General features: G+C 32.4%; 1 protein-coding gene across 4 annotated transcripts in view; it reads left to right on the forward strand.

Annotated features, from left to right (window-relative positions):
• LOC140789331 (uncharacterized) overlaps window positions 1-26,538 on the forward strand; it is a 59,549-nt gene that overhangs the window by 4,670 nt on the left and 28,341 nt on the right. For all 4 annotated transcript variants that reach the window (XR_012109152.1, XM_073138995.1, XM_073138997.1 and 1 more), the window contains exons 2-6: window positions 1,116-1,424; window positions 6,268-6,447; window positions 6,572-6,707; window positions 17,885-18,219; window positions 25,969-26,098. Coding sequence is in view for 3 of the 4 variants with exons in the window: in XM_073138995.1 (XP_072995096.1) it covers window positions 1,116-1,424; window positions 6,268-6,447; window positions 6,572-6,707; window positions 17,885-18,219; window positions 25,969-26,098 (1,090 nt within the window). In the remaining variant the exon portion in view is untranslated. The remainder of the gene's footprint in view (window positions 1-1,115; window positions 1,425-6,267; window positions 6,448-6,571; window positions 6,708-17,884; window positions 18,220-25,968; window positions 26,099-26,538) is intronic.

Here is a 26,538-nt window from a genome sequence, read left to right on the forward strand (position 1 = left end):
CGACCTAAATTAGTGGAGGTTATTTTAAACAACAAAAAGCTTGACGGGATTTGAATTTAGGGTCTTTTCTCCAATATTATATTGACTCACCAACTACTTTAGAAATCTAAGTTATTAGAAAATGATATTTTTTATATCTTACATTCTCGTACTTTTCTCTCACTCTTGGACCTGAGATATTTTGATCTGTCCAAGAAGTGGACTTGATTTAACTCAACGGAGATTTGATATATTAGATGACGGATAGGCTTGGAGGGATTTGAATTTAGAGCCTATGTTCTAATACTATGTTTACTCACCAAGTACTTTAAGAGCTTAAGCTATTAAAAAATGATAGTTTGTCTTTTTATATTCTAACACTCAACCTCACTCTTAAGCTGAGGCATTTTGATAGGCCTAAATCATGGACATGATTTTATGGGTGAAAATTTTATATTCTAAATGACAGATAAGTCTAATAAATTCAAATGTAGAACCTTTTATCCGATACTATATTGATTCACCAACTATTTCAAAAACTTAAGCTAGTAGAGAACAGTGATTTTATATTTTTAATATTCTATATTTTAACAGATAGAGTAAGAGTTTAGTGTATTCGACATAAAAAGGTAGTTCATATAGATGTTTGCTTGTGTGAAAATCAATTGAGGTAGTTTGGGCATATGTTCAAAAGTGACCTATAGAGGAGTCACTTTATTGAGGTAGGTGTGTTGATAGAGGAGATGGCATGATAAAATCTAATCTAGCAAATACCTTAAATTAGATAGAGATTGCTGGAAGAAAAGGATCAGATTGCCAACCTTGTTGTTGTGTGATGGATCCACTTTTCACTACTCTCTTTTCCTTCGAAGAGAAGTCTGACAGAAACATGAAAGGAAAAGAAGCATGGAGCAAACTTGCTCCAGCACTGAGAGGAAAGGAAGTAACCAACAATCAAGCTTGTAGGTTTCTAAATGCTTATTTCTATTTTGTGGATTTGGAGGTTTTTCTTGGCATCTCTTTGTGTTATAATGCCTTAAATACTTCTAGTTCGCTACTTTCAATTTGCTCATCAGGCTATAGTAGATTTTGTATTTTGAAAATTGCTGCTTAAATCATCCCTGTTCAATATATAGGTGCTTAGATGCTATTCTCCATGCTGAACACAAAGTATTGCTTGAAGAGATGCGTGAGTTTTACTTGCTTACACATCACGAAGAAGACAAAGAAACTATTGAACGCTCTTCATTTGATATGGAGGAAGCTGGATCGACTGGTAATCATATGGTGTTAGATGATTTTAATTTCTCAGGGAAGGATACAACGGATAGTTGCAAAAATGCTGAAGATGATAAGACAATGGCCTTCCTGAATAGCTTGGATCTGAAAAGCCTGCTTGGATCATCTCCTTGGTTAGATTCTAATGTTCCTGTTTCTGAGTCGAGGTTAGTCGGGAATGTTGTCATTAGAGTCCTCCATTTGTCATATTAGATAAGAAAGCCATTATCACTGGTGTGCATTAACTGCTAATTGTTTGGGAGGATGATGTGGTGAATATTAGTCTTGAATCAGGATTTTGACTAGTCATACTTATCAGAAATAATACTTATCACAGAAGCTGTAGCATTTTCCTAATAGGTTTGCTGGGTGCATGTATATGTATATCTTTGTTCCATATACCATTACATTGACATTTTCTACTGATTATTGCTTGCCTTACTTGAATGGACAGCTTAGAACGTATGTCATTAGAGTTGGAAAGAAAAGTCCTATATGGAATCTAACACCCAAATTAACTCTAAAATTAACTGTTTCTTTCTTGTAACGAGTTGATGGTTCTCTATGAGACTGTTATTGCCTATAAATAAGATTGTGTGCAAGCATATGTACCTGTCTTTCAACAATAGATAATAGGTAAATAATTTATTTTAAAATTAGTAAAGTTGTTAATAATAGTGGATACTACTTGTTAATAACTGAAAACTTGAAGTACAACCACAAGAATGAGACTGAATTATAAGTTAGGGTTGCTGCATAATATTTAGTAGGGTTACAAACTTACAATACTTGAACTTTATCACAAACTGTGTATAGAATAGAATAAATTTTGTCAATCCCAGGTTGGATTATTCTTATGTAACCGTTGAATAATAAAATTCAGTATGATCAACAATTTGGTTCCTTCATAATGTCTATGTTTGATAAATTTGGAAATTGCTTTTTCTTTTCAACTCAAATATCCCTCTGTTTTCGTACTATCACTAGAATTAGAGAGGATAAAGATAATCATATTGTACATTCCAACTGTACTTGAATTAGTATGATAGTACTTACTCTTGATAATCATGATATTGTCATGGTTTAAATTCCGGACTTTAATCACTTTTGGCCCCATCTGATCTAAAATCACCCCCAAAACCAGCAAGTTGATTTGGTTTTAAAATTTATTTTCTTCCAAGGATGGGTGTACCGACCAACATAGATGGCCGTGCTGGTCGACACGCCTCGTGTTGTGCTGAACAGTGCCAGTCCAGCACAACTGTGTGCCGGTCATTGTGCCACGTGGAGCCCTTTTTTTAAATTTTTTCTATTTTCATCAATCATTATTAAATTAACTAGTCAATTGATTATTTAGAAGGTTTAGATACAATTGATGATGGCGAGACTAGAAATAATAATTATGATGGTGATAATGATGAGACTCAGTCTGGTGGTGGTGATGATGGAGATGAGACACGCGTTCTTATTACACAACCTTCTTAGAAAGACATTATTTTTACAGGATTAGTAGGATATCAGGAGAGGTGCATCCATATGATGATATGAGTTCATTATCATTTCTATTATATCAATCACACTCACCAGAGCCACAACACTTTTATCATATTTTATATGTACAATATATATATGCTTATGGTGTGCTTGTGTCTATGCCGGTGTCGGTCATTCCTATACATATTTAATATTTATATGATATCATAGAAGAATTATAAAATTACTATTTGTATGAAGACTATGTGAGACGTTACAATGAGCAATGCTTTTAGTGGATGAGTTTTAAAGAATATCGACAATATTTAATATAACATTCTTGTGTTATTCTTGTGTCGGCAAATGAAGTCTTTGATCCTCCTCGTAATTCTACGTTCAACTAGATATTAGTTTTAATTATTGAACTATTGTCAATTAATATTATGTGTTTAATTTTATTATGAATTATTCAATTATATTATGGAGTATTCAATCAGTAATATTACTTTTAATGAATGTATTCAATTATATTATGTGTTGATAATATTTATATTTAACTTTCTTTATCTTTAATAAAATATATCATATACAAAAATAATCTAAAGATAAAGCATCATAATATTGGTTTTAATACATATATTTAAACTAAAATCCAAAGATTAACATACCGAATACCTAAAAACATCTGAGCGGGCCCATGCTGACCAACATTTATGGAAATTTCAAAAAGTTAGAGATTGATATGTCAAAATTATTCAAATTGGGTCAAAATTAGTGTAAAAACATATTAGAGTAATTCCACTTGAGTTAATTTGAACTCGAACTTTACAATTTTGGGTTAAAATTTCTGTATAATTAGAGATTATTTGATGATATTGTTTTCCACAATTTTTTTCACAAATTATGTAAGTTTCTAGACTTAGAAGTCGTAGGTCATTTAAGTATAACCTAGTAGATCTATCCTCTAGCTATTCTTATACCTGGAATTTAAACAATTTTGGGGCCTAAATTGAATGTCAATTAATGCTTGTATTCAATCATATTTCCATTTGACTATTGCTATATCTTTAACAAAATAAATATCCTACAACCAATGATACGTATATTGATTAAAATTAATATCTAATTGAACTTAGAATGACGGGGAGGATCAAAGACTTCATTTATCAGCACAAGAATAATATAAGAATATTGTATTCAAGATTCCCAGTATCAGGTTTGAGATCAATATAAGTAGTTCGGACAAATGATATGTATCGGCCGTATCTTCTGCTCGTATCGGATCGGACATATTTTTTAATTATGTAAAATTCTAAATATTATTTTAAAATGTAGAAAGTTTTTAAAAATTTAGAAAAAATGATAAGAAAATAAGAAAATAGAAATTACTCAAATATGAAGTCTAAAGACTTAAAAATTGTATGAACTTATTCAAAATTTAAAACCTTGATAAATACTGCAGCACCTGCTGCTGCTTCACCGCATGAAGAGAAAGAGAGAGGAAATGAGAGGAACTATAAACTGAAATAAAACTCACTCAAGGTCACCGGAGGTTGAGGTTGTTGAATCTTTGTCAAAGGACGTTGCCGGAGGTCGAGGTCGCCAGAGATCTACTCGATCGCTGGTGGAAGAGGTGAGAAAGAAGTAAAAAAGAGAGAGAGAAAGAGAGGGAAGAGAGAGAGAGAGTGAGAGAGAGAGGGGAAAAAGAGAGAGAGAGAGAGAGAGGTAGGTGGTGGTGGGATCCGACCTATTCCCACCTGTTTCTGGCGAGATCGGCCGAAACTAAAAACCTTGATTGCATTAAATACTATCGATAGTTTTCAATCATATTGGTGATAATGACTTCATTTACTAGCACACGAATAATACTAAAGTTAATTGATGATGATTGATGGAAAAAAAAGTTAAACAAAAATGGGCTCAACATCGGCACGGATCGGCATACACCCTTGTCGGATCGGTACGCAATCGTGCTGCTCGTGTCGGTCGGCACACTCCGTGCCAGGTGTCATGCCATACCAATAGTGTTGGTTGGCACGTCATGCCGACTAGCATGACTATCGTTGCTTACAACATTATCTAGGGTTAAAAGCCCTAATGCAGACATGGATAGCTTTCTTCGAACCTAAATTATGTTGAAATACATATTAATAGGCATGCCAATGTTTCTAGTAGCATACTTAGTTGCGCCTACAACGCAACAATTTTTAGCTTATACCAAAATAGGCAGGATCAATTGAAATGGCTTAATGATAATTTATGAAATCAGTGTTAGTTTTTGGATGGATTTGTTCCAAATATAAAGAATGCCCAGCCTATTGGTGACCCAATGATGGCAATTAGATTTTCATTTTTTTCTATTTTAAATGTATTTTTATCTAAAAAATTAGATTTGATTTTAGAGTGCCAAATTTAGTTAACACTCCTTAAAATCTAGGAGATTTGATTTTTAGTTTGTTTTGAAGTAAGTTTGATAGGATCTAATTACTTTTTAAGTTAAAAGAGTCATAATTTAGTTATATTTAGATTAGAAAAAATCTGAATAAGATCAATTGTGATTTGATGTAATCTTCTCATCCGTATATACATAGCTGATGAGAATTCTGAAAGGAAGAGAAATGATGAAAATTTAAGAAATAATATATTTGTGGAGGGTTCCACATTTATCTCTGAAGAAAAGGATAGAAATTTGAGAAATTATATTTCCGTCTCTATTTTGTGGTGGATTCTATGCTTCATTTGTTCCCCACAATTTATGTGGATTTGAATTTCTTTCTCTTACGCCTTGGTGGGTTATTTTATATCTTTATCTATTCAGCTATGCAAGTATGAAAATGGTACTTGGAGGTAGATGAAGAGATCCATAGAGGCCAATCTTTTCTCCTTGGCGGTGGATCTAGGTAGATCATTATCTTTTTCTGTATCGGCATATTTCCTCGTCCCTAGGCCACATCACTTATTATGCCGAGGCTTTTAGATCAGTGCAATGTAGTAAGTAAACCTTGATAATAAGAAGAAACATGCTACACCGGACCTATAGAGGATTTTGTATAAAGGAAAGGTGCCATCCAGGGTTTCACTTTGTTTTGCTCAGTCTCTCTTGCCTCTTGACCTGAGAAGCTTAAAATATGATCCACTATCTTGTCTCCATCACAAATTTCTGAGAGATGCTACACATATCTATTTCCCAAATGTTACAACATGACAACAACTATTAATACTATATTTTCATCAATCTATGTGAAGTTTTCCTTCTTTTCCTGTTTTTCTTGTATTCCCCATATGTTTTTGTAATTTTTTTTGAATTTCTTATATCTTCACAAAGGTTTTAATAAACGAGGATGTCAAATGTGTTTGTTTTCTTGAGATGGTGTTTTTTCCCTTCTGAGATGTGTTGCTATTAAACTGCTAGTGACCCTTTTCTAACCTTTCATGCTATCTCATTCTTATGCAAAATAAATTGGCTATTGCTTTTGCATTCTTTATTGATGTTGACTAATTATTCATAACTAGCTCATGATTTGTGATACTATGCAGAGTTGCTTTTGCAACTAGTTTTCAGCGTTCTTTCATGAAACTTCTTCATGATGCTCAATTTGAAGAACTATCAGAACGGGATTTACTGTTGACTTATGCTTTAAATAGTGACTATCTATTGACACTGCCAATTTATGTTGACTGGAAAAAGGCATCTGAGTCCAAAGCAATAATTTTTAGGTGATGCATCTGAGCTTTATCTCAATGGCTATTTCAGTTAGATGGGAAAAATTTAATAATTCCACTTTCCAACAATTATGATTTCATCATCTTTGGGTGAATCTGATTATTTCAATGAATACAGGCGTGGATATGCAACTGAGAGACAGAAGGGCTTGCTTATAGTTGAAAAACTTGATTATCTACAGTCAAAGCTCTTGCAGAGTATCTTCTTTAGTCTTTCTAAGCCTTTAAAGAATATTGGTGAATGGCTTAATCAGGTCAGTTGGAAGAAATCTCTTTTGACACTTCAATGTGATATTCCTTCAGAAAGTTAATGTTATTCTGCTGGGTTGCCTAATGTAGATGTCATGTTCATGCATCATGTAGCTTGATGTTTGTTATTCACATATTTTGGCTATTGCAAACATTACTAAAGCAATCCACAGCTTTCAGCATCTTCTTCCTTTAGATGGTCATAACTTTTATGCATCAAATTTGACAGACTTTGCATCAAAATCAGTAGTGATGAGTTGGAGGCCAATTTGCAATAGAATTAGGTACTCTTTTGTTGAGGGTTGGTCTGTAGCTGTTTGTATATATGCACACCATGCTGTAGTTGAAGAACTCCAGATTGCTTAAGGAATACCTCAGCATACAATGATCTATATTGCAAATTTGTTTGTGTGACTAATTCCTCACAATGAGATAGCTTGTTTTATCTTAATGTAACAGGAAAACGCATGCACTCTTGTGTTCCAAGGTTGCAAATTAATGTTCATACTTGCTTCCAAAGAAAAAGTTCATGTTTAGGCGTAGTTTGAACTTTTGAATAGCTAGATAGGTTTGATTACCTTTCACTACTTATTCAATTTATTTTTATTAATGCTTTTGTTCATGGAGGATTTATAATTTTATATGATGCCATGAAATATAAATGAATGGAGTAAAAGGATTACTACATTTGACCACAATTAGTTTGGAGACAGGACATTGTTATGCCAGAAATTTTTTGAGAAAGTTTTCAGATCTTTCCACAAAACCTAGTAGTTTATGATTGAGTGTGAATTTAGTCGCTTTTAAAGTAAGGCAGTAAGGCCCTGTTTGGTTTGAGATAAGCCCCAAATCCGGATAGTCTCATTTCTTAGTTTTGATTTGGGTACCTTAAACTAGTTTATGGTAATTTGGTGTTTGGTTTTGAACTAGGTTGGGAGTATATTTATTATTTATGATGTGATGTGAAAAAGTAAAAAGAATGTTGGTTTTGGAGGGAAATGGATAAGATGTAAATTTAATGAACAAAATTATACTTTTCATGTAATGATGGTAGACATTATTATAATTTATGAATATTGTGTGGTATTTATAATAGCCATTTGTGGGCTTAAATGTAATTTTTAAATTATTTGCATGCTTATATGGTGTCTATAATAGCAATTTGCTGACTTAAGTGAATATTTCAATAGATTTGCTGCCTTGCGTCTTATTTAAGCGCTGACCAGCCCTATCTCTGCATTATGTAATAAAGAGTGCGTGCAAGCAGCTTTAACCCCGCAATGACCTTGTTGTAAGTTCGCATATGGAACACAGCTCTTGACTATTAAGCCCGCAAACTAAACACAAATCTTGCGATTAAGCCTGCAAATGGAACAATGCTTGGCTATTAAGCTCGCAAATCAAGTCCTCAAACTGAATACACTAGGAGAGATTAAGCCTGCAAACGGATCAATGCTTGACTATTAAGCTCGAAAATCAAGTCCGCAAACTGAACACTAGGAGGGATTAAGCTTGCAAATGGATCAATGCTCCACTATTAAGCCCACAAATCAAGTCCGCAAATGGATTGATGCTCGACTATTATACCCGCAAATCAAGTTCGCAAATTGAACGCGTCTTGCGATTAAGCCCACAAATAGAACACAATGCTTGACTATTAAACCTGCAAATGGATTACAATGTTTACGATTAAGCTCGCAAACTGAATATAATTCTTGTGATTAAACCTGTAAACAAAACACAATTGCTTGACTATTAAGTCCGCAAACGAAATACAATGCTTGTGATTAATCCCACAAATTGAAAACACTTCTTACGATTAAGCCCGCAAATAGAACACAGTTCTTGTGATTAAGCTTGCAAATATAAAATAGTTTTTGCGATTAAGCTCGCAAATGAAACACAATACTTGACTATTAAGCTCATAAACGGATCACAATGCTTACGATTAAGCCCGCAAATGGAACACCGTTCTTGCGATTAAGCTTGCAAATGGAACACAGTTCTTGTAATCAAGCTCATAAACGAAACACAATGCTTGATTATTACATCCACAAACGGATCACAATGCTTGCGATTAAGCCCGCAAACGGAACACAATGCTTTACTATTAAGCCCTTAAACGGTCTTACGATTAAGCCCGCAAACATAACACAGTTCTTGCAATTAACTCCGCAAATAGAACACAATGCTTGACTATTAAGCCCACAATCAGAACACAATATCTGCAATTAAGCCCGCAAACGGAACATAATTTGTGAGTTCTTCATGATTAAGCCCGCAAATTGCCTGGTAAGCTCACAAATGTAAGACAAGTAAATAAGCCAGCAAACAATGCTATTACATTGCCTATTCGTTTCTGTATTATATTACAACAATTCACCATTTTGATTTACATTGTTACTAATTCATAGAATAAATGACAATTGCATTAAATAATTTGAAAATTTAAATAGAATTCAATACAAACATCTCAAATTGTTTTCTCCAAACACTTTAAAAAATGAATACAAAATGAATTGGTATACTAAACCAAGACTTTCCTTATCCTTTTCAACTTGCATATAACAGCCCAGCTTCAATCAAACAAACCAATATGTGGAGTAACAAAACTAAAAATATTTTTAGTCTAGTGTAATAAATTGAGAAGACAATGACAAAAAATTATTTTTCAGCCTTCATTCACACTTCTCTTTATGAATCGAATATGTATCAGTTGGATTATCATACCTTCAAATTTGCTTAAATGAGATAAATACATAATTCTTATTTTCATTTGTATAGTATCTGCATGTTTATTTGTACAACATTTGAAACTGGATTGTCAATGACCTCCAAATCTGTTTAAAAGAGAGAAATGCATAAATTCAAAATAATATACATGTAAATGCATAGTTAACAAATAAATGCACCTTCTAATATTTATTCTTAGAATGTAATAAGACCATTGTGATACCTTTGCTTTAAATTACACAATCAACACCTATCACTAAGTATATTTACCTCATTTATTTTTCAATACACCATCTCTGATTATATCCAACGCATGCTTTATTCGTGGCCATTTCATCTCCTTTTGTGCAAATCTAGACATGTTTTTCCCATGTTGAATACGATCTTTATATTCTAGTACAAAAATAGCACAATCTAAACTTGCCTTTTGTTTTGGTATGTACTTATTGATTTAACTTTCCATTCTTGCTCATTTTCTACTCCATTAATATATTGATGATATGAGATCCTTATTTTAAATAACAAAAAGATTTATAAGTAATTAATAGAAAAAATTATTTAAAATTTCTAATATATATATTATTTTATTTGCCTCCACAGTATAATGGGGTGCCACTATAGAAGAGTAATGTTTATGCGCTCCTTTTTTTGATCAATCACTAGTAGATGTCAATAATGAGATATCCAAAGTGGTATAATATATTTCTCACAGCTTTTTAATCTTTTTCTTTCTAGTGTTGGCCTAAAAAATATGTTCATCAGACGTTCTGATAAATTGTCAAACACACTAATACAAAAATAATTTTCTACTTTCCAGAATGACATGAGATACGAACAATGTCGAGACAAAGAATTTGTACAACTTGAAGATTTTGAGTTCCTAGTGGGCAATGATATTGCAACGAGATGATATGTTTTTTGTATCTACTGAACCAATACAAGGAATGAAAGTGCTGGGTCTTCTGATACACCTAGTAAAGATGTATGTGTCAAATCTCCTATTTATGAGAGTCAGTTTGCTGACTGCACTTGATAGATAGATTTTAATGTCTCCCATATTAATTTCACAAATACTACTAGAACCTCATTTGGTAGTAAGAGACGAAATCAAAGTGGATCAGATACAGCATGAAAAAAGAAGTCCCACATTTGCAATGGAGCTTTTGATAAATTTGCTGATGATTTATTAAAAAAGCATAAAAGAATTGATGCAATGATAAACTTTGAATTGGAAAAATTAAGAAGGAATGCTGAAAGGAAAATGATAAAAACATACAACACAATTTGTCTTTAGCCTATGAAATTCCTAGTATAGATGGCAGAAAGATATACTTTTTTGGAGAGACTTTTTTAGATGATAATAATAGATCAATATGGAAGGGATTGTAAATTGTTTAGGATCAGGTAGATATGAAAATGGGTTTACCACCACTATTCACACAACAAGGTGCTTCAAATCTGCTTGATTTTATTTGATTTTACTATTTTTGAGTGTATAATTATTCAGTGTACTGTTAGCCATTTTACTATTTATTGATTTACTATGTGATAATTTTTATTTATTATTTGTGACGTACGATATGGTATTTAGTTTCAATTTCAATATTATATAATGATTGTGAATATGTATTATTATCATCATTTTTATCATATATCATGAAACTTTATTGATAAGTTTATGTTATTTGTATATGAAACCATGAGCACGAAATTTGATGTATGTTTTACTTGATTTTTATTTTGTAACATTCAACATTCTTTTTTTTTAGTAATGATGTAATCATTTTATTGTATGGATATATAAAGGGCCTGCAGGGCAAATCAGAACGTCTGACGAACATATTCCTTAGGCTAGTACTAGAAGGGAAAAAAATTTAAAAGTTGTGAGAAATTGATTATAGCACTTTGTACATCTCATCATTGACATCTACTAGTGGTTGATCTAAAAAAAGAAGTGCAGGAATATTACTCTTCTATAGTGGCACCCCATAATACTATGGAGGCAAATGAAATGGTATATGCATTAAAAATTTTAATATCTTTTTCTATTCAAAGAAATTCATTACTTATAAATCTTTTTATTCTTTAAAATAAGGATCTCATATCATTAAGATATTGAAAGTATGGTATAATGAAATTTATATTAATGGAGTGGAAAATGAGCAAGCATAAAAAGTGGAATCAACAAAGCACATACCAAGACAAGAAACATGTTTAGATTGTGCCATTTTTGTACTAGAATATGAAGATCATATTCAACGTGGAAAAAATGTGGCTGGATTTGCACAAAAGGACATGAAACAACTATAAAGCATGCGTTAGATATAATCAAAGATTGTAAATTTAAAGATAAATGAGGTTAATATCTTTATTGATAGGTGTTGATTGTGTAATTTAAAGCAAAAGTATCACAAGGGTCTTATTACATTCCGAGGATAAATATTAAAAGGTGCATTTATTTGTTAACTATGCATTTACATGTATATTATTTTGAATTCAGTTTCAGATATTGTACAAATGGACATATAGATACTGTACAAATTGACATAGAAATTATGCAATTTTCTCTTTTAAGCAAATTTGAAGGTATGATAATCCAATTGATACATATTTGATTCATAAAGAGAAGTGTGAATGAAGGTATGATAACATCTTGTCATTGTCTTCTCAATTTATTACATTAGATTGAAAATATTTTTGATTTTTTTACTCCACAGATTGATTTGTTTGATTGTAGCTAGGCTGTTGTATGCAAGTTGAAAAGGATGAGGAAAGTCTTGGTTTAGTATACAATTTATTTTGTATTCATTTTTGAAGATTTTTCGAGAAAACAATTTGAGATGTTTGTATTGAATTCTATTTAAATTTTCAGACCATTTAATGCAATTGTCATTCTTTCTATGAATTAGTGACAATGTAGATCAAAATGGTGAATTATTGTAATATAATGTAGAAACGATATATTGATATTCATTTTCAGTTTTAGTAATTTTGGTGGTTTTCGGATAAGCAGTGTAATAATCAGTTTGCGGGCTTAATCGCAAGAATTATGTTCAGTTTGCGGGCTTAATCGCAAGCATTATGATTCGTTTGTGTGCTTAATAGTCGAGCATTGTGTTTCGTTTGCAAGCTTAATAGTCAAGTAGTGTTCCGTTGTGGGTAATTTTGTCCATTACATGGGAAGGGTAATTTTGTCTATTAAATTTACATCTCATTTATTTCCCTCCAAAACCAATATTTTTTTACTTTTTCACATCATATTAGAAATAATAAATGCACTCTTAACCTAGTTTAGAATCAAACACCAAATTATTTTAAACTAGTTTAAGGTATCCAAATCAAGACTAAGAAATGAGACTAACTAATCTGATTTGGGGCTTAGTCTCAAACCAAACATGGCCTTAGTGTTTGGTTATTAAACCAAATAAGGGGTCCCTGAACTAGTGGTCCCCCTCTAAACTCAAAACAAACGGTGGCTGAAAGAATAATAAGATGCGAATCACACTATATACCAAAAGAAATATGTCTCATTAAGCAAGTCATTATATACCTGTACATGTCTCTCCATATTAAAAGATAGTCATGCCCATTGTGTAGGGCGTGTTAACCTTGCTTGACACAGTACATATCGATGGTACATACCATGCGGACGGTGTATTACTGGCACGCTGAATAGTCTTAACTATAGTTATCATAAATGGAAGAAATGTTGAATTGATTATAAGTCTGGTCAATGTGATATTGGTTCAACTTGTGGTTCACCTAATTGGATTACTAGTTTATTTAATGATATTTTAAAGATTTCAAGAATATATTTGTAGTTCTAAATAATTCCCCCCAAAAAAAATCTATCAAAACAATACAAAAGCATTTCTTCGATTATTTAGTCAAATTTTAACTAATATTTTGGTTTAAGTACATCAAATCATATGATTTGTAAAAAAATCATATCTTAATTACACTTTTAATTTTCTAAAAATAAAAAAACTTTAATTTTAGGACTAAATTACCCTTAGGTTAAATAATAGATTAATAGGATACTAAATATAAGTAGGTAAATTTGGAAGAATGAGTAACTTAATCGATCCCCGAAAACCTGTTCGAATTGCATGGTTCACCAATTGAATTGCTGGGTTAGCTGGTTTTTTCCAAGTCAACTGTATTTCTGGTCTTAACAAAATTGAACCAGCTTGGGTCGTTTCACTCTTCATCTATTCGATGACCTAGTCTAGTTCTGATAACTATGGTTTTTGGGGTAAAATTTTTGTACTTGGATAACTGCATGTTAAACCAAGAATTTACTATTGTAACATTCCCTAAGCTGTTTGCGGACATCTCCTTTTTATGGTGCGCACTCTGCAACAAGGTTTGTGTCACTTGATATAGGGCTGGGGAGCTACAAAAAATCAATGCAAAAGAGCGAGAGACCATCCTTTTGCAGTAGTGGGAAACCATCCCTTTGCAGAACTTAAATTGGAGTGGGTTTTGAATCGAAAATTGCTCCTTCAGTGTCTATATTAATGACTTAGACCAAATATAGTGGTTTCATACCGGAAATCCTCTCCATCAGTTTAAATCTCACGATCTGATTGGGTTCCCTAACTGTTAGGGTTATGGTGTGCCTGTGCTGGTGCCGGTTGTTCTTATGCATATTCAATATTCATATCATATCATCAAAAAATTACAAAATTCTTAGTATGAAGACTATGTGAGATGTTATAACGAGCAATATTATCAGTGGATGAGTTTTAAAGAATATCGACAGTATTTAACGCAATATTTCCGTGTTATTTTTGTGCCGGCAAAGAAGCCTTTGATCCTCCTCGTCATTCTACGTTCAACCAGATATTAGTTTTAATTATTGAACTATTATTAATTATGTATTGAATGATCAATTATGTATTGAATGTTATTATGTGTTCAATTATATTATGAATTATTCAATCATATTATGGAGTGTTTAATTATTAATATTAATTTTAATGAATGTATTCAATTATATTATGTGTTGAATAATATTTATATTCAACTATTGTTTTATCTTTAATAAAATAGGTTATTTATAAAAATAATCTAAAGATAAAACATTGTAATGTAAATTTTTAATTTTAATACATATATTTAGACAAAAAAATTAAAGATTGACATACCAAAGACCAAAAAATATCTCTAAATATCTTAAAAAAATTAATAAAAATATTATAAATGTGTGCCACTGGCATGCCGGGGAGTGCCGCTCGGCACGTGCCGTGCCGATGGTGGCACGGCCATCACTGCCCTAACACTTTATAATGTTGGAAAAGGTGATAACATGACAAGGTGACAATGCCAGTAGAAAACAGATAATGAAGTGTAGACAGCAGATGACGACAAGCTGTTTGGGTGTATTTATAAGCAGGTTGATGGACTCATAATTGATTTAGGCTTGGCTGATTTGAAGGGTTCTCTAAGACAGTATAGAAGCTTAATGGTTTCTCCTAGTGATATGGGATTCTGCCGGTTTGAGCTAATTCTCATATAACTTAAAAAAGTGACAATAGTCTTTGCTGATTTAGATTTGGCCGATTTGGTCTAAGCTTCCAATAACATAAAGGGATGGTAATAGCTTTTACTGATTTGAGCCCAACTGAACTAAATTACCTCCTAGGTTAAATCTTAATAAAGCCTTCGCCAATTTGAAGATGGCTGATTTAATAAACATCACTACTGTTATTACAAAATACACATCTAATCACTCGATTTAAAGGGTAAATTCAATCAAGTCTACTTGATTTGAAAAAGGGATATAAGTGAGTGAGGTCTCTTTGCCTTAAGCCTCTTAATCTTAATCTGATTTGGATTACTGTAAATGAGAAGTCACCAACCCCGATTTGCATTCTTGGTTAATCTCTTTTGGACGTATTTTAATTAAAGCTGAGTTGGATGGATCCTTGTTCCTTAGTTAATTCCCAAAATTGGATTTCTACTCAGGAAGTCATCAATCAGGTCCGATTTGTATTCTTGGTTAATCACCCCATTTGGGATGGTCTCTAAACCAACTCTAAGTTGGACTTAAGTCCATACAAGTATAATTCGGTATGGTATTCTGAGAAGGCGAAAAGTATATTCTTGATTAAATACCTATAGAGCGACAATTTAGTCCCTTTCGAATACTTCAAATCTTATCTGAATCTAAAAGGGATTTGAATTCCTCAAAGAAAGCTTAGTTGTCCAATTTGGTAATGACCTTAAAAATGGATAAACTGATATTTGTGTTATTCTTTAAGCCTCTATTCACTTTATGAACAACATTTTTCTTATTCTAGAATACAACTCTTTATACCTGAATAATAGCTAAACATCATAATAATCTCATTCTATAATACAAACACTATTTATTAAAACTATATCTTATATTACACACTAATTCAATTACTAATCTACCTTTATATTTATCCCATCAATCTACTTTGTATCAAATAAAAGAGTATTTATGATAATTTCATAAAAAATAAAATATCTTTTATCCATCTTTTTCTTTACTTTTATATCATGTGAAAGGTAATTATTACACTCTTACCAAAATACAAGTGAATATAAGAATAGTTATATTCCTATAATAAAGACCTCATTTTGGGAATAACAAAAATGAATACCTATTCTAGAATTGATCTTATATCTAAAGTAAATGTGGCCAACTCTTTAAATTGAGTTTGGTTCGCATAAAAGGTTTATCAATTATCTTTATCTCTTCCTGTTGGTCACCTTTAAATAGAAAATGAAGGGGTGAAGGACAATATTTTTACTTTGGATAAATTTTAACTCTTTTAGGGAGAAATACTCAATTCAATTCTCATGTTAAGCATAGTATAAATCTTATCATGCCTGTGAATAGTGTGTTTTGGATTCGAATAGTTCGAATAGAAAGAGGATTATAACTGGTTTAAGGAATAAATAACCTTTTTACCAAATCTTTCCATTAAATAAGTTCCATAATTTCTAAATAATGATAATTACTTAGTCTAATATGAAACAAATGTGTTTTCCTTGACATGTAATTAATTAGAAACAATTAAGATTCTAGGAAATAGGGAATCTCATAACTTCTTGATCTCATCTTTACCTTTCATATCTCTTCGATATTCTCAATTCTCAGCAACCAAAAGGAAGTGAGCGAATTTTGTTGATAAACAAAATTGACAACCATTAATATTGCAATAAAAAATTATTCTCATGCCGTACCTTGATGGCATTGGTTTTGCAAGTCGATGCATATAGTACCTTAAACTTAAAACCTTGTGAGAGACAATGATGGTCGTGCTAACCGGCACGAATTGGCACATGGCAGGAGGAGTGCAACACGACACCCCTTCTAGTAGCAATCTGTTTGCCATCAACAACCGTCGAGCTTTCTGTCGCTGCCAACCTCATTGTTGCCCATCATTCACATGCCTGAGCTTTCTGATGAAGGTGCCGATTGCATCCAATGCGGATGCCCTAGCTCAAGGAGGAAGAATGGCTAGAGTGGGTCTGGTTAGGTCGAGTTGAATAAAAACTTAAGTTGAGAATATAGGTTTGCGGCGAGCAGTGACGACGAGGTCAAAGAGTGAAGGTGAGCAGTCTCCCTCTTTTTCTCTCCCTCTCTTGCGGCACAGCCCATGGTTAGCATGGGCCTTCCTTGTGGCATGGCCATCCTATTGACAGAACCAAATTCCTTGAGAGTAATGTAGAAAATTTTACTTGAGCATGACAGTCCGTACTGATACTGATATGGATTTGAAAATGAAAATAAATGACTTTTCAAAACCAAAGAAAAATAAATTGAGAAGTTATCTTAGACACCATCAAAACATAGAGAAAGATCAAATTCAACTTAAAAATAAAATCAAGACAAACAATGGGAGGTCATAGCTCTTTCTTTGTCTTTTCTTTTCCTTTCTTCTCTTCTCTTTGCGCTCTCCTCTGTGCTTATAATAGCGGGGCAACACCTCATTACCTATAACTATAAGTGTGACTAAACTACCTACAAGGCTGCAAGGATTGCCTTATATTTCTCCCACCTTGTCTTTAATACTCCTTGGAGTCCCACACCAAACCCAGACGGGTCTATGCCCTTCTGACTTTTGTGTGCTCTTTGTTCATTTAATTTAAGTTTCTTTTATATTTCAATTCTAGTCAAACTCTTAAATGTTCCTTGAAAATTTCCTTTTCTTTTCTCATAGTCTTCCTAGTTGAGTGGTGTTGCATCCATCCATGCCGTACATAGCATATCATATTCTTTAGTTGTTATTTTCTAAGTCTGAGCTGAAGCTTAATATTGTCTGCATAGTTTTGTCATTTACATGGTGAAAGTGGTGCAGTAGCTGAACATGTGGTACCTATCATGTTCAGTGTATGCATTATCTGATTAATCTAAGATGGTGTTTGGTCATGTTCAGCTAATCAGACATAATTATTTAGTTCATGTCAGGCATTAAAAAGCTCAACTGGGGTGCCAGATTTGCAAATATGGATCGAGAAGATGAAGCGTTGGCTTAAAGAGCAATATTTTCCAGAGAGTTCATTGTACTACAAAGAGAGGACTTCTGAGGGTCAGCTTGGGTCTGATCAAGTAGCAGATAAAGACCTTCCTATTTGGATTGCTGCACAAAAGGCAGTCTCTCTTTATGAAGGACTTCTGTCACCTGTTGGACCCCGAGGTAGACTTATAAGGAAATTGCTAACATGGACTGGATTGGTTCCTTCATTGCCAGAAGCATCAGTTACTCATGATATGGAGAAGAATTATTTGGAAGCTTATTTGAGGTTAGTGCTGACATACTCTCTGTTCTTATCATTCTTGTATTGACTCTCTTTTCCTGTTGTGCCTGTAGTACTTTATTTAATCTTTCAGAAGTATGAGTTGTGGAAGAGAAAAAGAAAGAATAACAATATCCTTTTAATGTAAGATAATGCTTGGGTCTCACTCAGTCATTTAAGACATGACATTAAAGACATGACAACAATATTGCTAGATAGTACCTATGGAGAACATTTTTGAATGAGAGTTGGGTGACCTCCTTTGATCCTTTTCTAAGTACACATGACAAAACAAAGGTACTAGCAAGGATGGCTGTGTCGGTGATGGCATGGCACCTAGCACAAAGTGTGTTAGTAGTAGCACACTCCCGTGCCGATGTAGAGTTTTTTTTTTTTTTAATTTTTTTTTCCTATTTTCATCAAGTCATTATCAAATAAAGTCTTTGATCTTTTTGGTCATTTTAAGTTTAACTAGATATTAGTTTTAATTATTAAATTATTATTAATTAATATTATGTGTTGAATGTTATTGTGTTTAGTTATATTAAGAAGTATTCAATCATATTATGGAGTGCTCAATCATTAAAATTAGTTTTAATGATTATATTCAATTATATTGTGTGTTATGTATTGAATAATATTTATATTTGACCATTACTTTATCTTTAATAAAATAGGTCATTTATATAAATAATTTTAAGATAAAATACTACAATATAGGTTTTAATACATATATTTAAACTTAACCTCTCTATCTGAAATTTTTTATTAAAAATATGTTAAACGTGTGCCATTGGCATGCCTTGTGCCGTGCCAATGGTGGCACGACACGGTACGTGCCATTGGCACACCTTGTGCTGTGCTGATGGTGGCACGGCACAGCACGTGCCACCAGCATGGCCTTCGTTGGGTAGTAGTTTAGGAAATAACTAAATAATAAATATTGTCATGGTCATGGAGACTTCATAATTGGAAGAGAGATCCAAGAATCAAATAAAATATTTGTACAAGTGTACAACAACAAGCCACATTTGAAATTTTAGGAGACAACTTTAGGTCTAAGAGTATATTTATATTAATTCATTTGTTTAGTGAACTGCTAACTCATTGTAATAAATAATTGATGAAGCATCAAATTTAAATTGTATCAAGAGAGAAGTGATTAGTACCAACAATATTGTGAAAGAAATTTATAAATTTGTTAATCTCACAATAGCAATACCTGGTTTTACTGTAGCAAAAGCTGAAATTGAGTTTTTTTTTTAGTCGAATTCTTATGTTTTTAATTCTTTTCACACATTCACTTCTTATAAGTGTGACTTCATGATACATTATTTTTATAATTTATATTATTTTTCAAAATGTTTTATGTCCATGAACTTACGATTACATGCAATTGCACTAACAATTTCTTCCTTGGCAATTTTATGACAAAACACTTCCGAAACAATTTTTCAACCCAATACAATTTTCATATGATCAAGACATTCTTCTTATTTTAGATCTAAAATATTCCTGTGAAGATCAAATACAAAAACATATCCATGACACACAATTGTGTAAGGCAAAATCAATTCGACATAATGATAAGACAATCAATTCCTCAGATTGATTTTCTAAAGCCATAGTGTTCAGTTTAAACATATGCAAAGCTGAGTGTAAAATATATTCAATGGATCTCCCAAGCAAAACTATCAAAAAGATATCCAATAAACTCTAAACCTTAACACATAAATCAATGATTAATTAAAATCCATTACATGATTTTTCAAACTTTCCAATTTTATTAATTTCATATTTTCCAAATTTAATCAAAGATGTTTTAGTCAAATAGAAACATATTAAACTCTGATTAGTCTAGCCCGTTACTGCCCGTGAGAGATCGGGCTAGCCGGTCGGGCCGGGCCGGCCCGACTAACCAATCACTCGGCCCAACCCATATTTTAGCTATTTTTAGAATTTTTTTAACTATTAGCTTATTTTTTTAAAAAAATATTTATATTCCTCCATTTAAAAAATAATTAAAATAAATTAAAATTTTTTAAAGGTGTGCTTAAAATAATGCAAAGCGGTACAATACCAAAAAAATTCTACTGTAGCAATGGTAAAGTACTGTAGCAGACGGGCAAAGTACTGTAGTAGAACGAGCGGGCTACTGTAGCAGAACGGGCGGGCCTAGTTGCGAGCCAAACAGGCGGGCTTTCGGGCCGGATCGGGGAGACAAAGGGCTGGCCCGTGCTGCCCATGGATAGTTCGGGCTCGGGCCCGGCCGGGCCTAAACCGAGTCCAGGCCGGGCTTAGCCCGGTCCAAACCAGGCCAGGTCGGGCCGGACACGGGCGGGTTGGGTCCTTTGATCATGTCTACTCACCTTTAAACCAAGCAATCTTATAAGGTTTATGCAACTTATCAGTTTTCATATTAAGCTTATCGATCATTTCCTGAGCAACAAAATTTTCTGTACTTCCACTATCTATGATGACTGAACATAATTTTCCATTCGATGTGCAAGTAGTGTAAAAGAGACTTCGCCTGAGCCACATATCCTCATGTGGAGCCCTTGGCGTTAGCATTACACGATGCATGACAAGTAATTGGCCTTCAGTATCACCAATTGCTTCATCTTTAGAGATGTCATCTTCTAATTCATTCTCATGTTCATTTTGACCTTCATCATTAGTTAACTCATCTTTTTGCTTAATCAAATTAGATTGGTGTGTGAACTTTCTTAGAGGATAATCAGAAGAACGATGACCATGTTGCCTACATTTGAAACAAGTTAAGGGTGTAGGTCCTAATATACCTCTACTTTTAGCAAATACATCAGAATTAGACTGAGGAAGGACTGTTTGTGTTAATTTTGGTGGTTCCTTCCTGACAACTTGCATCCTAGTGGTGCCTTTATCTGAATCAATTCTATGAAATCCTTGTCTTCTAAGTTTAGCTTCAGCCTTTGTAGCTTTGCTATAGGTTATGTCAAGGCGCAAGGCATCACACATGGTTAATTCATCTTGGATTTGAGATTGCAACCCATTAGTGTAACGGGCAACCTTTTGCTCTTCACTTTCTTGTAGTTCGTTTCGTGCAAGTAAAGAATAAAATTCTTCAGTGTATTCTTGTACAATTTTGGATCATTGTCGCAAATTTTGAAGTTTTTGGAAAAGTGTTTGTGTATAATCAATAGGTAAAAACTTCCCCTTAAACTTTTCTTTCATACGGGTCTAGGAATTGATTTTATCTTTTCCTTTTCTGATTTGATCATTTTGGATTTGTTTCCACCAAATTAATGCATGACCTTTCAATTTGAGGCTAACAAATTTTACTTTTTTGTCTTCTAGGATTTCTTTCCATTCAAAAAATTGGTCTATACGGTCGATCCAATCCAAAAATTCATTAGGTAATAATCGCCCTTCAAATTCGCTAACATCAATCTTAATTCCCTGGTCCCACCTATCAACGGACCTATGTCTCATGTGATGTGCATAATAATTCCTATCATCATCACTCCCTATATCTTGGACAAAAGTGTTGCCTTGTCTAGATGCTCTAAGAATATTCTCTGGTTGTGGATTGACTTGAATGTTACTTAAGTGTTGTAAAATTTGATCCATTCCTTGTTGTAGTTGTAGAATTTGATGTTGTAGTTGTAGAATTTGATGTTGTAGTTGTGTGACATCTTCTCTAATATCAGTTGTGTTAAAATTGGCATTTGACATGATTCCAAAATAAGCTAGACAGATAAAGAACCTCTTTTTTTTATAGAAAAGATGCTGAACTATATCTATATGCAAGCAAACCCAAGAAAAAGAAAACTTGCTCTGATACCAATTGATGCAAATCTAGTATGAATGCAATGTTTTGGAGAACAATCGACCCAAACAAATAACTAAAGTAAAATATAGTAAGCAATAATTGATTAAAAGGATCACTACTAGATGGAAGGAGAGAAAATCACTCAGATAAGGCAGTAGCTTCCTCAACTCTCAAATAGGTACGTTGATAGTAGAAAGGCCTAAAATATGGTGTAAGGAAAGACTTTAGAGTTTATGTTTACTAATAAATGGAATAGTAGTACTTTTACTTTGAAACCAAGTCCTCCTTTTTACATCCGGGCACCCAAAGATTCTCTTTCACTATTGGAATCTTCTGGACAGCAGTAGTAATAAACGAAAAAGTAGAGATTGAAGGAGAGATGTTTAGAGAGGAAGTAGAAGAGATTAGAGAAGAATCTTAAGATAGAGTAGGAGAAAGGGAGAGAGAGAGAGATAGAGAGAGAGAGAGAGAAGAAGACCACATGGGAGAAAATAAGAGATTTCAAATAAATCTTGTTCCAACTTGTCCTTGTTTCTTATGCAATAACCCTTAAATAGGTTAACAACTTTGATTCTAGCTGATTCTAATAGGAACTTATTTTCTAATAAGACTTTAATTGATCATCTTACCTAAATTGACTAACTCAATTTATGTAATAAATCAATGTGGACATCCCCCACATATAAGCTTACCATAACTATCAATTGAGATTCTAATAGGAATTTATTTCCTAATTGATTAAGTTTTACCTAAATTGACTAACCCAATTTAGGTAATAACTTAATGCGGACATCCCCCGCATATAGGCTACCATATCTATCAATTGACTAATTCAATTGATTATTTGAATTAAAAATCAACAATTAGACCAAAATTGGACTCAAGCAATTTTATTTTGGTCAAATTGAAGATGATGCCTACATCACTTTGTGAAGCCATAATGAGTAAAAATTTTCTTGAATGCTCACGTCAAGGTGGTTTTCACTTTTATATTCAAGGTGGCCCTTTCCGAGTTCATTTTAATATTTTTTCCTATCATGCAATTGCAACAAGACATTGATCAATCTAGTCACTATGTCAAGATAGATTTTTGCTGAGCTTTTATATGCTGGCAACAAACTATTTAAATGCAAGGTGAAAGTTTTATCGGTGTATATGCAAATGCCACGTAAACCCTGGACGGTACAAGTTTTTGCCAGCGTTTAATTGTCCATGCTAGGCAAAAGCTCTTTTTTAGTGCTTATACATATCGGTGGTAAAACATGTTCTGGCAGTTTAAATGCCACAATAATTATGTTAGCCAGCAGAAATGGTCACTGACAAAAATAATTTAGCCAACAATTATAAATTCTAGTTAATATTTTTACTGTCAATTAATTAAATCGGTTTAAATTGGATAGCCAACATTTATAAATGCTAGAAGAAAAAGTTGTGTTGGCATTTAGATACATGCCAGGCAAAATATATGTACTAGCATTTACAAAATGTTAGAAACATAACTTTAATCAATAGATTTATATTCTACAAAAGGTTTTATTTTAACATTTAGATACACTGACAAATATTGTTTACACAACGTTTATTAAATGTCAGCAAAAATATTTTTCATATCATGTTTAGATGTTGTAGAAGGTTTATGTGCCGACATATAGAAATATCAGTATATGTTGCTTGGCCAACATATAGATACACTAGAAAAATATTTGAAACTTTTTTAAATTCTAAAAATAAAGATATTAGTAGGATGAACAAATAATACATCAAATAACTTGCTAGATCAACAAAATATTCAAAGGAATGAGAAATTAACTATCAAAAGAAGACGTATATGTCCAATATAGAAAAAATAAATCCTCTTAACTAGTTAATATTTCATGATTGCAATTCACTTTAAATAGAAATATAACAAAATTGTCTTCACAAAGAAGATATATATATATATATATATATATATATATATATATATATTTAATACATAATAGAAAACCAAAATCTTGAGATCTACGACATTACTCTACTTCATTTACCTGTTTGTTTAATTTATAGAAAAAATATGACATATAATTAGTTGCAAATTTGTAGATAAAAAAACTTATTCAATTAAAGGATATGTAAAACAAGTAACTACTATATACTAGATATGATGGCCAAGCAGTTGTTTATCCTACATCATCACGCATTTTTTTAAAGTTCCTATAATGCGAATTAAGTTCTCATTGGCCACAATTGCTGCTTCAACATAGACCTCCCGATTTGGATCCGATTCCGATCTAGGCTCAATTCGAACTCTCTCTCTTTTTCTCTTTTACTCTTTCCCGTCACCCTCTCTCTCTATCTCTCTCTTTTTCTTTCTCTTTTTCTCTCCTTACTATATAACCATTGTTTCTTTTACAGAGAAATCTAGCTCTAACGAACTTTGGCGACGCAAATCTAACTCCAGCAAACTTCAGTATATAATTTTTTAATTTATATCTTTATTTCTCTTAGTTTTTATCATTTCTTCCACTCTCTTCTTTTTTCTTCTATTTTTTTCATCATCTTCTTCTTCTTTGCACTATGGTTTTTCTTTCTTTTGTTTAGTTTTTCTCCACTTGCTTTCTAATCTTTTCTTCTTTTCAATTTTTATTGCACCATAATTTTTTTCTTTATTTCTCTTAGTTTTGGTAACTTTTTTCTAAATTTTTTAGAAGTTTCTTTAATAATTTTAAATAATATTTAGAAGTTTACGTAATTAAAAAGTCCAATCTGATCCAAGCGACCAATATGGCCGATATGACCGTTATGGTCGATCCGGTTGATACGTATTTTCTCGAAAGACCGATCCTGATCTCGATTTTTTGAACCTTGTTCCTAACATTTCTCCACCTATAATCGTATCTAGTTTCTTGCTAAATAAAATTTTTTTTACTACTAGACGATGAGATTTTCTTATAAACAACAATTGAACTTATTTTCCACCCTATAAAAAAATTGACATTTATCACACTCATGAATAAAATAAGAATCATAGATAACATATATGTAATGTCGTACATATGAGAGAAATTTTACATAATGACTTACTTTCCTTGAGTTGTTATGTTGAAAACTCTTCCTTTTTTATAGATGGAACTGTAGTACAATGTGTTATTATCCAATTTAAAAAAAATATAACGATTTGTTAAAAATATTTATACAAGAATTCAGATATTACTTGATTTGAAGGAATTGCACGACTAGATAAGGAAGAATATACATCCTCCTCATTTGTTTCATTAGGATTATGATGTTCAATATCTCTAAATTTAGTAAGTTTTAAAAAAAAATTGGAGGGAAATTAGAGATAAATGAAATAAGATTTGAAATAGGGTAATTATTACCTTCATATGACATGAAAAAGTGAGAAATAATTATTTTTAAGGAAAATTGAGTACATGTCATGCAAATCAATAATTTAAAACTTTTATTATTGATAAAATAATAATATTAAATTTTATCAGCAAAGTCAATAAAATTTTTATTGATAAATAATAATATATATTATTTATTTTCCTCTAAAACTAATACCTTTTCATATTATGTAGTAGTTACACTTCATCCTATTTTACAACCAAATATTATATTTTCTTAGCTTAGTTCAATATACTTAAATTAAGACTAGAAAATGAGACTTGCTAATTAAGTTCGGGCTTACCTTCAAATCATACAAGGCCTAAATAACCAGTTCCTTGTTAGAAAAATGCCTTTATTAAAGTATTCAAATTATCAGATATCTCACATGATAGAATGAATTTTCTCCATATTATTGTTATTTTTTTAACAATAGAAATACATTTGAAAGCATATTTAGGCCATTTTTGTGTTTTTGCAAGTAATGTAATTTATTCTGCAATGAGGTTTTACATGCGTAACATGATTCATCTATATTTGTCATTGTCTCTTCGATTGTTAAACCATATTTTTAGGCCAAATTTCCTACCAAGGATAACTCTTGCTAACATATGGGAGCCTGCAACGAGAGAATCGTGTGGCAACAATCTCGTGGAAATATTAAAAGCTTCTTTCACCATTTTATTTCAACAATCAACTCTTCAGGTACTTTTCCTTTTAAGCTGGAGTTTTGATGTGCATTTCTTTCAGTAGTTTTGCTTTATTAGATGAACAATGAAGCAATCCATTACTGCAATAACAACCAAATAAGCTTTCTTTTTTCTATCTCTAGAAATACAGATAAGACTTTTTTGATTAAAAGCTATCACTAATCACTGTTTTCATACAGGAGGTCCTCCTAATAGCTAGTAACCCTTGCCAAGGATTGTTGTCTGGCCGGGTGCCGACATGTGGCAAGGGGTGGTCCATCTGCAACCCATAAATCAAGCGTTTAGTGCTTCTTATGGGAGGAAGAAGATGATCCTAATTGACTCCTCATTCTAATCTCACGGTTGACATGAGAATAAGTTAGGATCTGCTTTCTTTAAAGCACATCTTCACTTACTCTGAAAACAGATCATGAGACCCCAATGAGAATAAGCTAA

This window comes from Typha latifolia, chromosome 5 (assembly GCF_019914945.1).
Source record: "Typha latifolia isolate L0001 chromosome 5, TyphaL0001v2, whole genome shotgun sequence".
Taxonomy (NCBI): domain Eukaryota; kingdom Viridiplantae; phylum Streptophyta; class Magnoliopsida; order Poales; family Typhaceae; genus Typha; species Typha latifolia.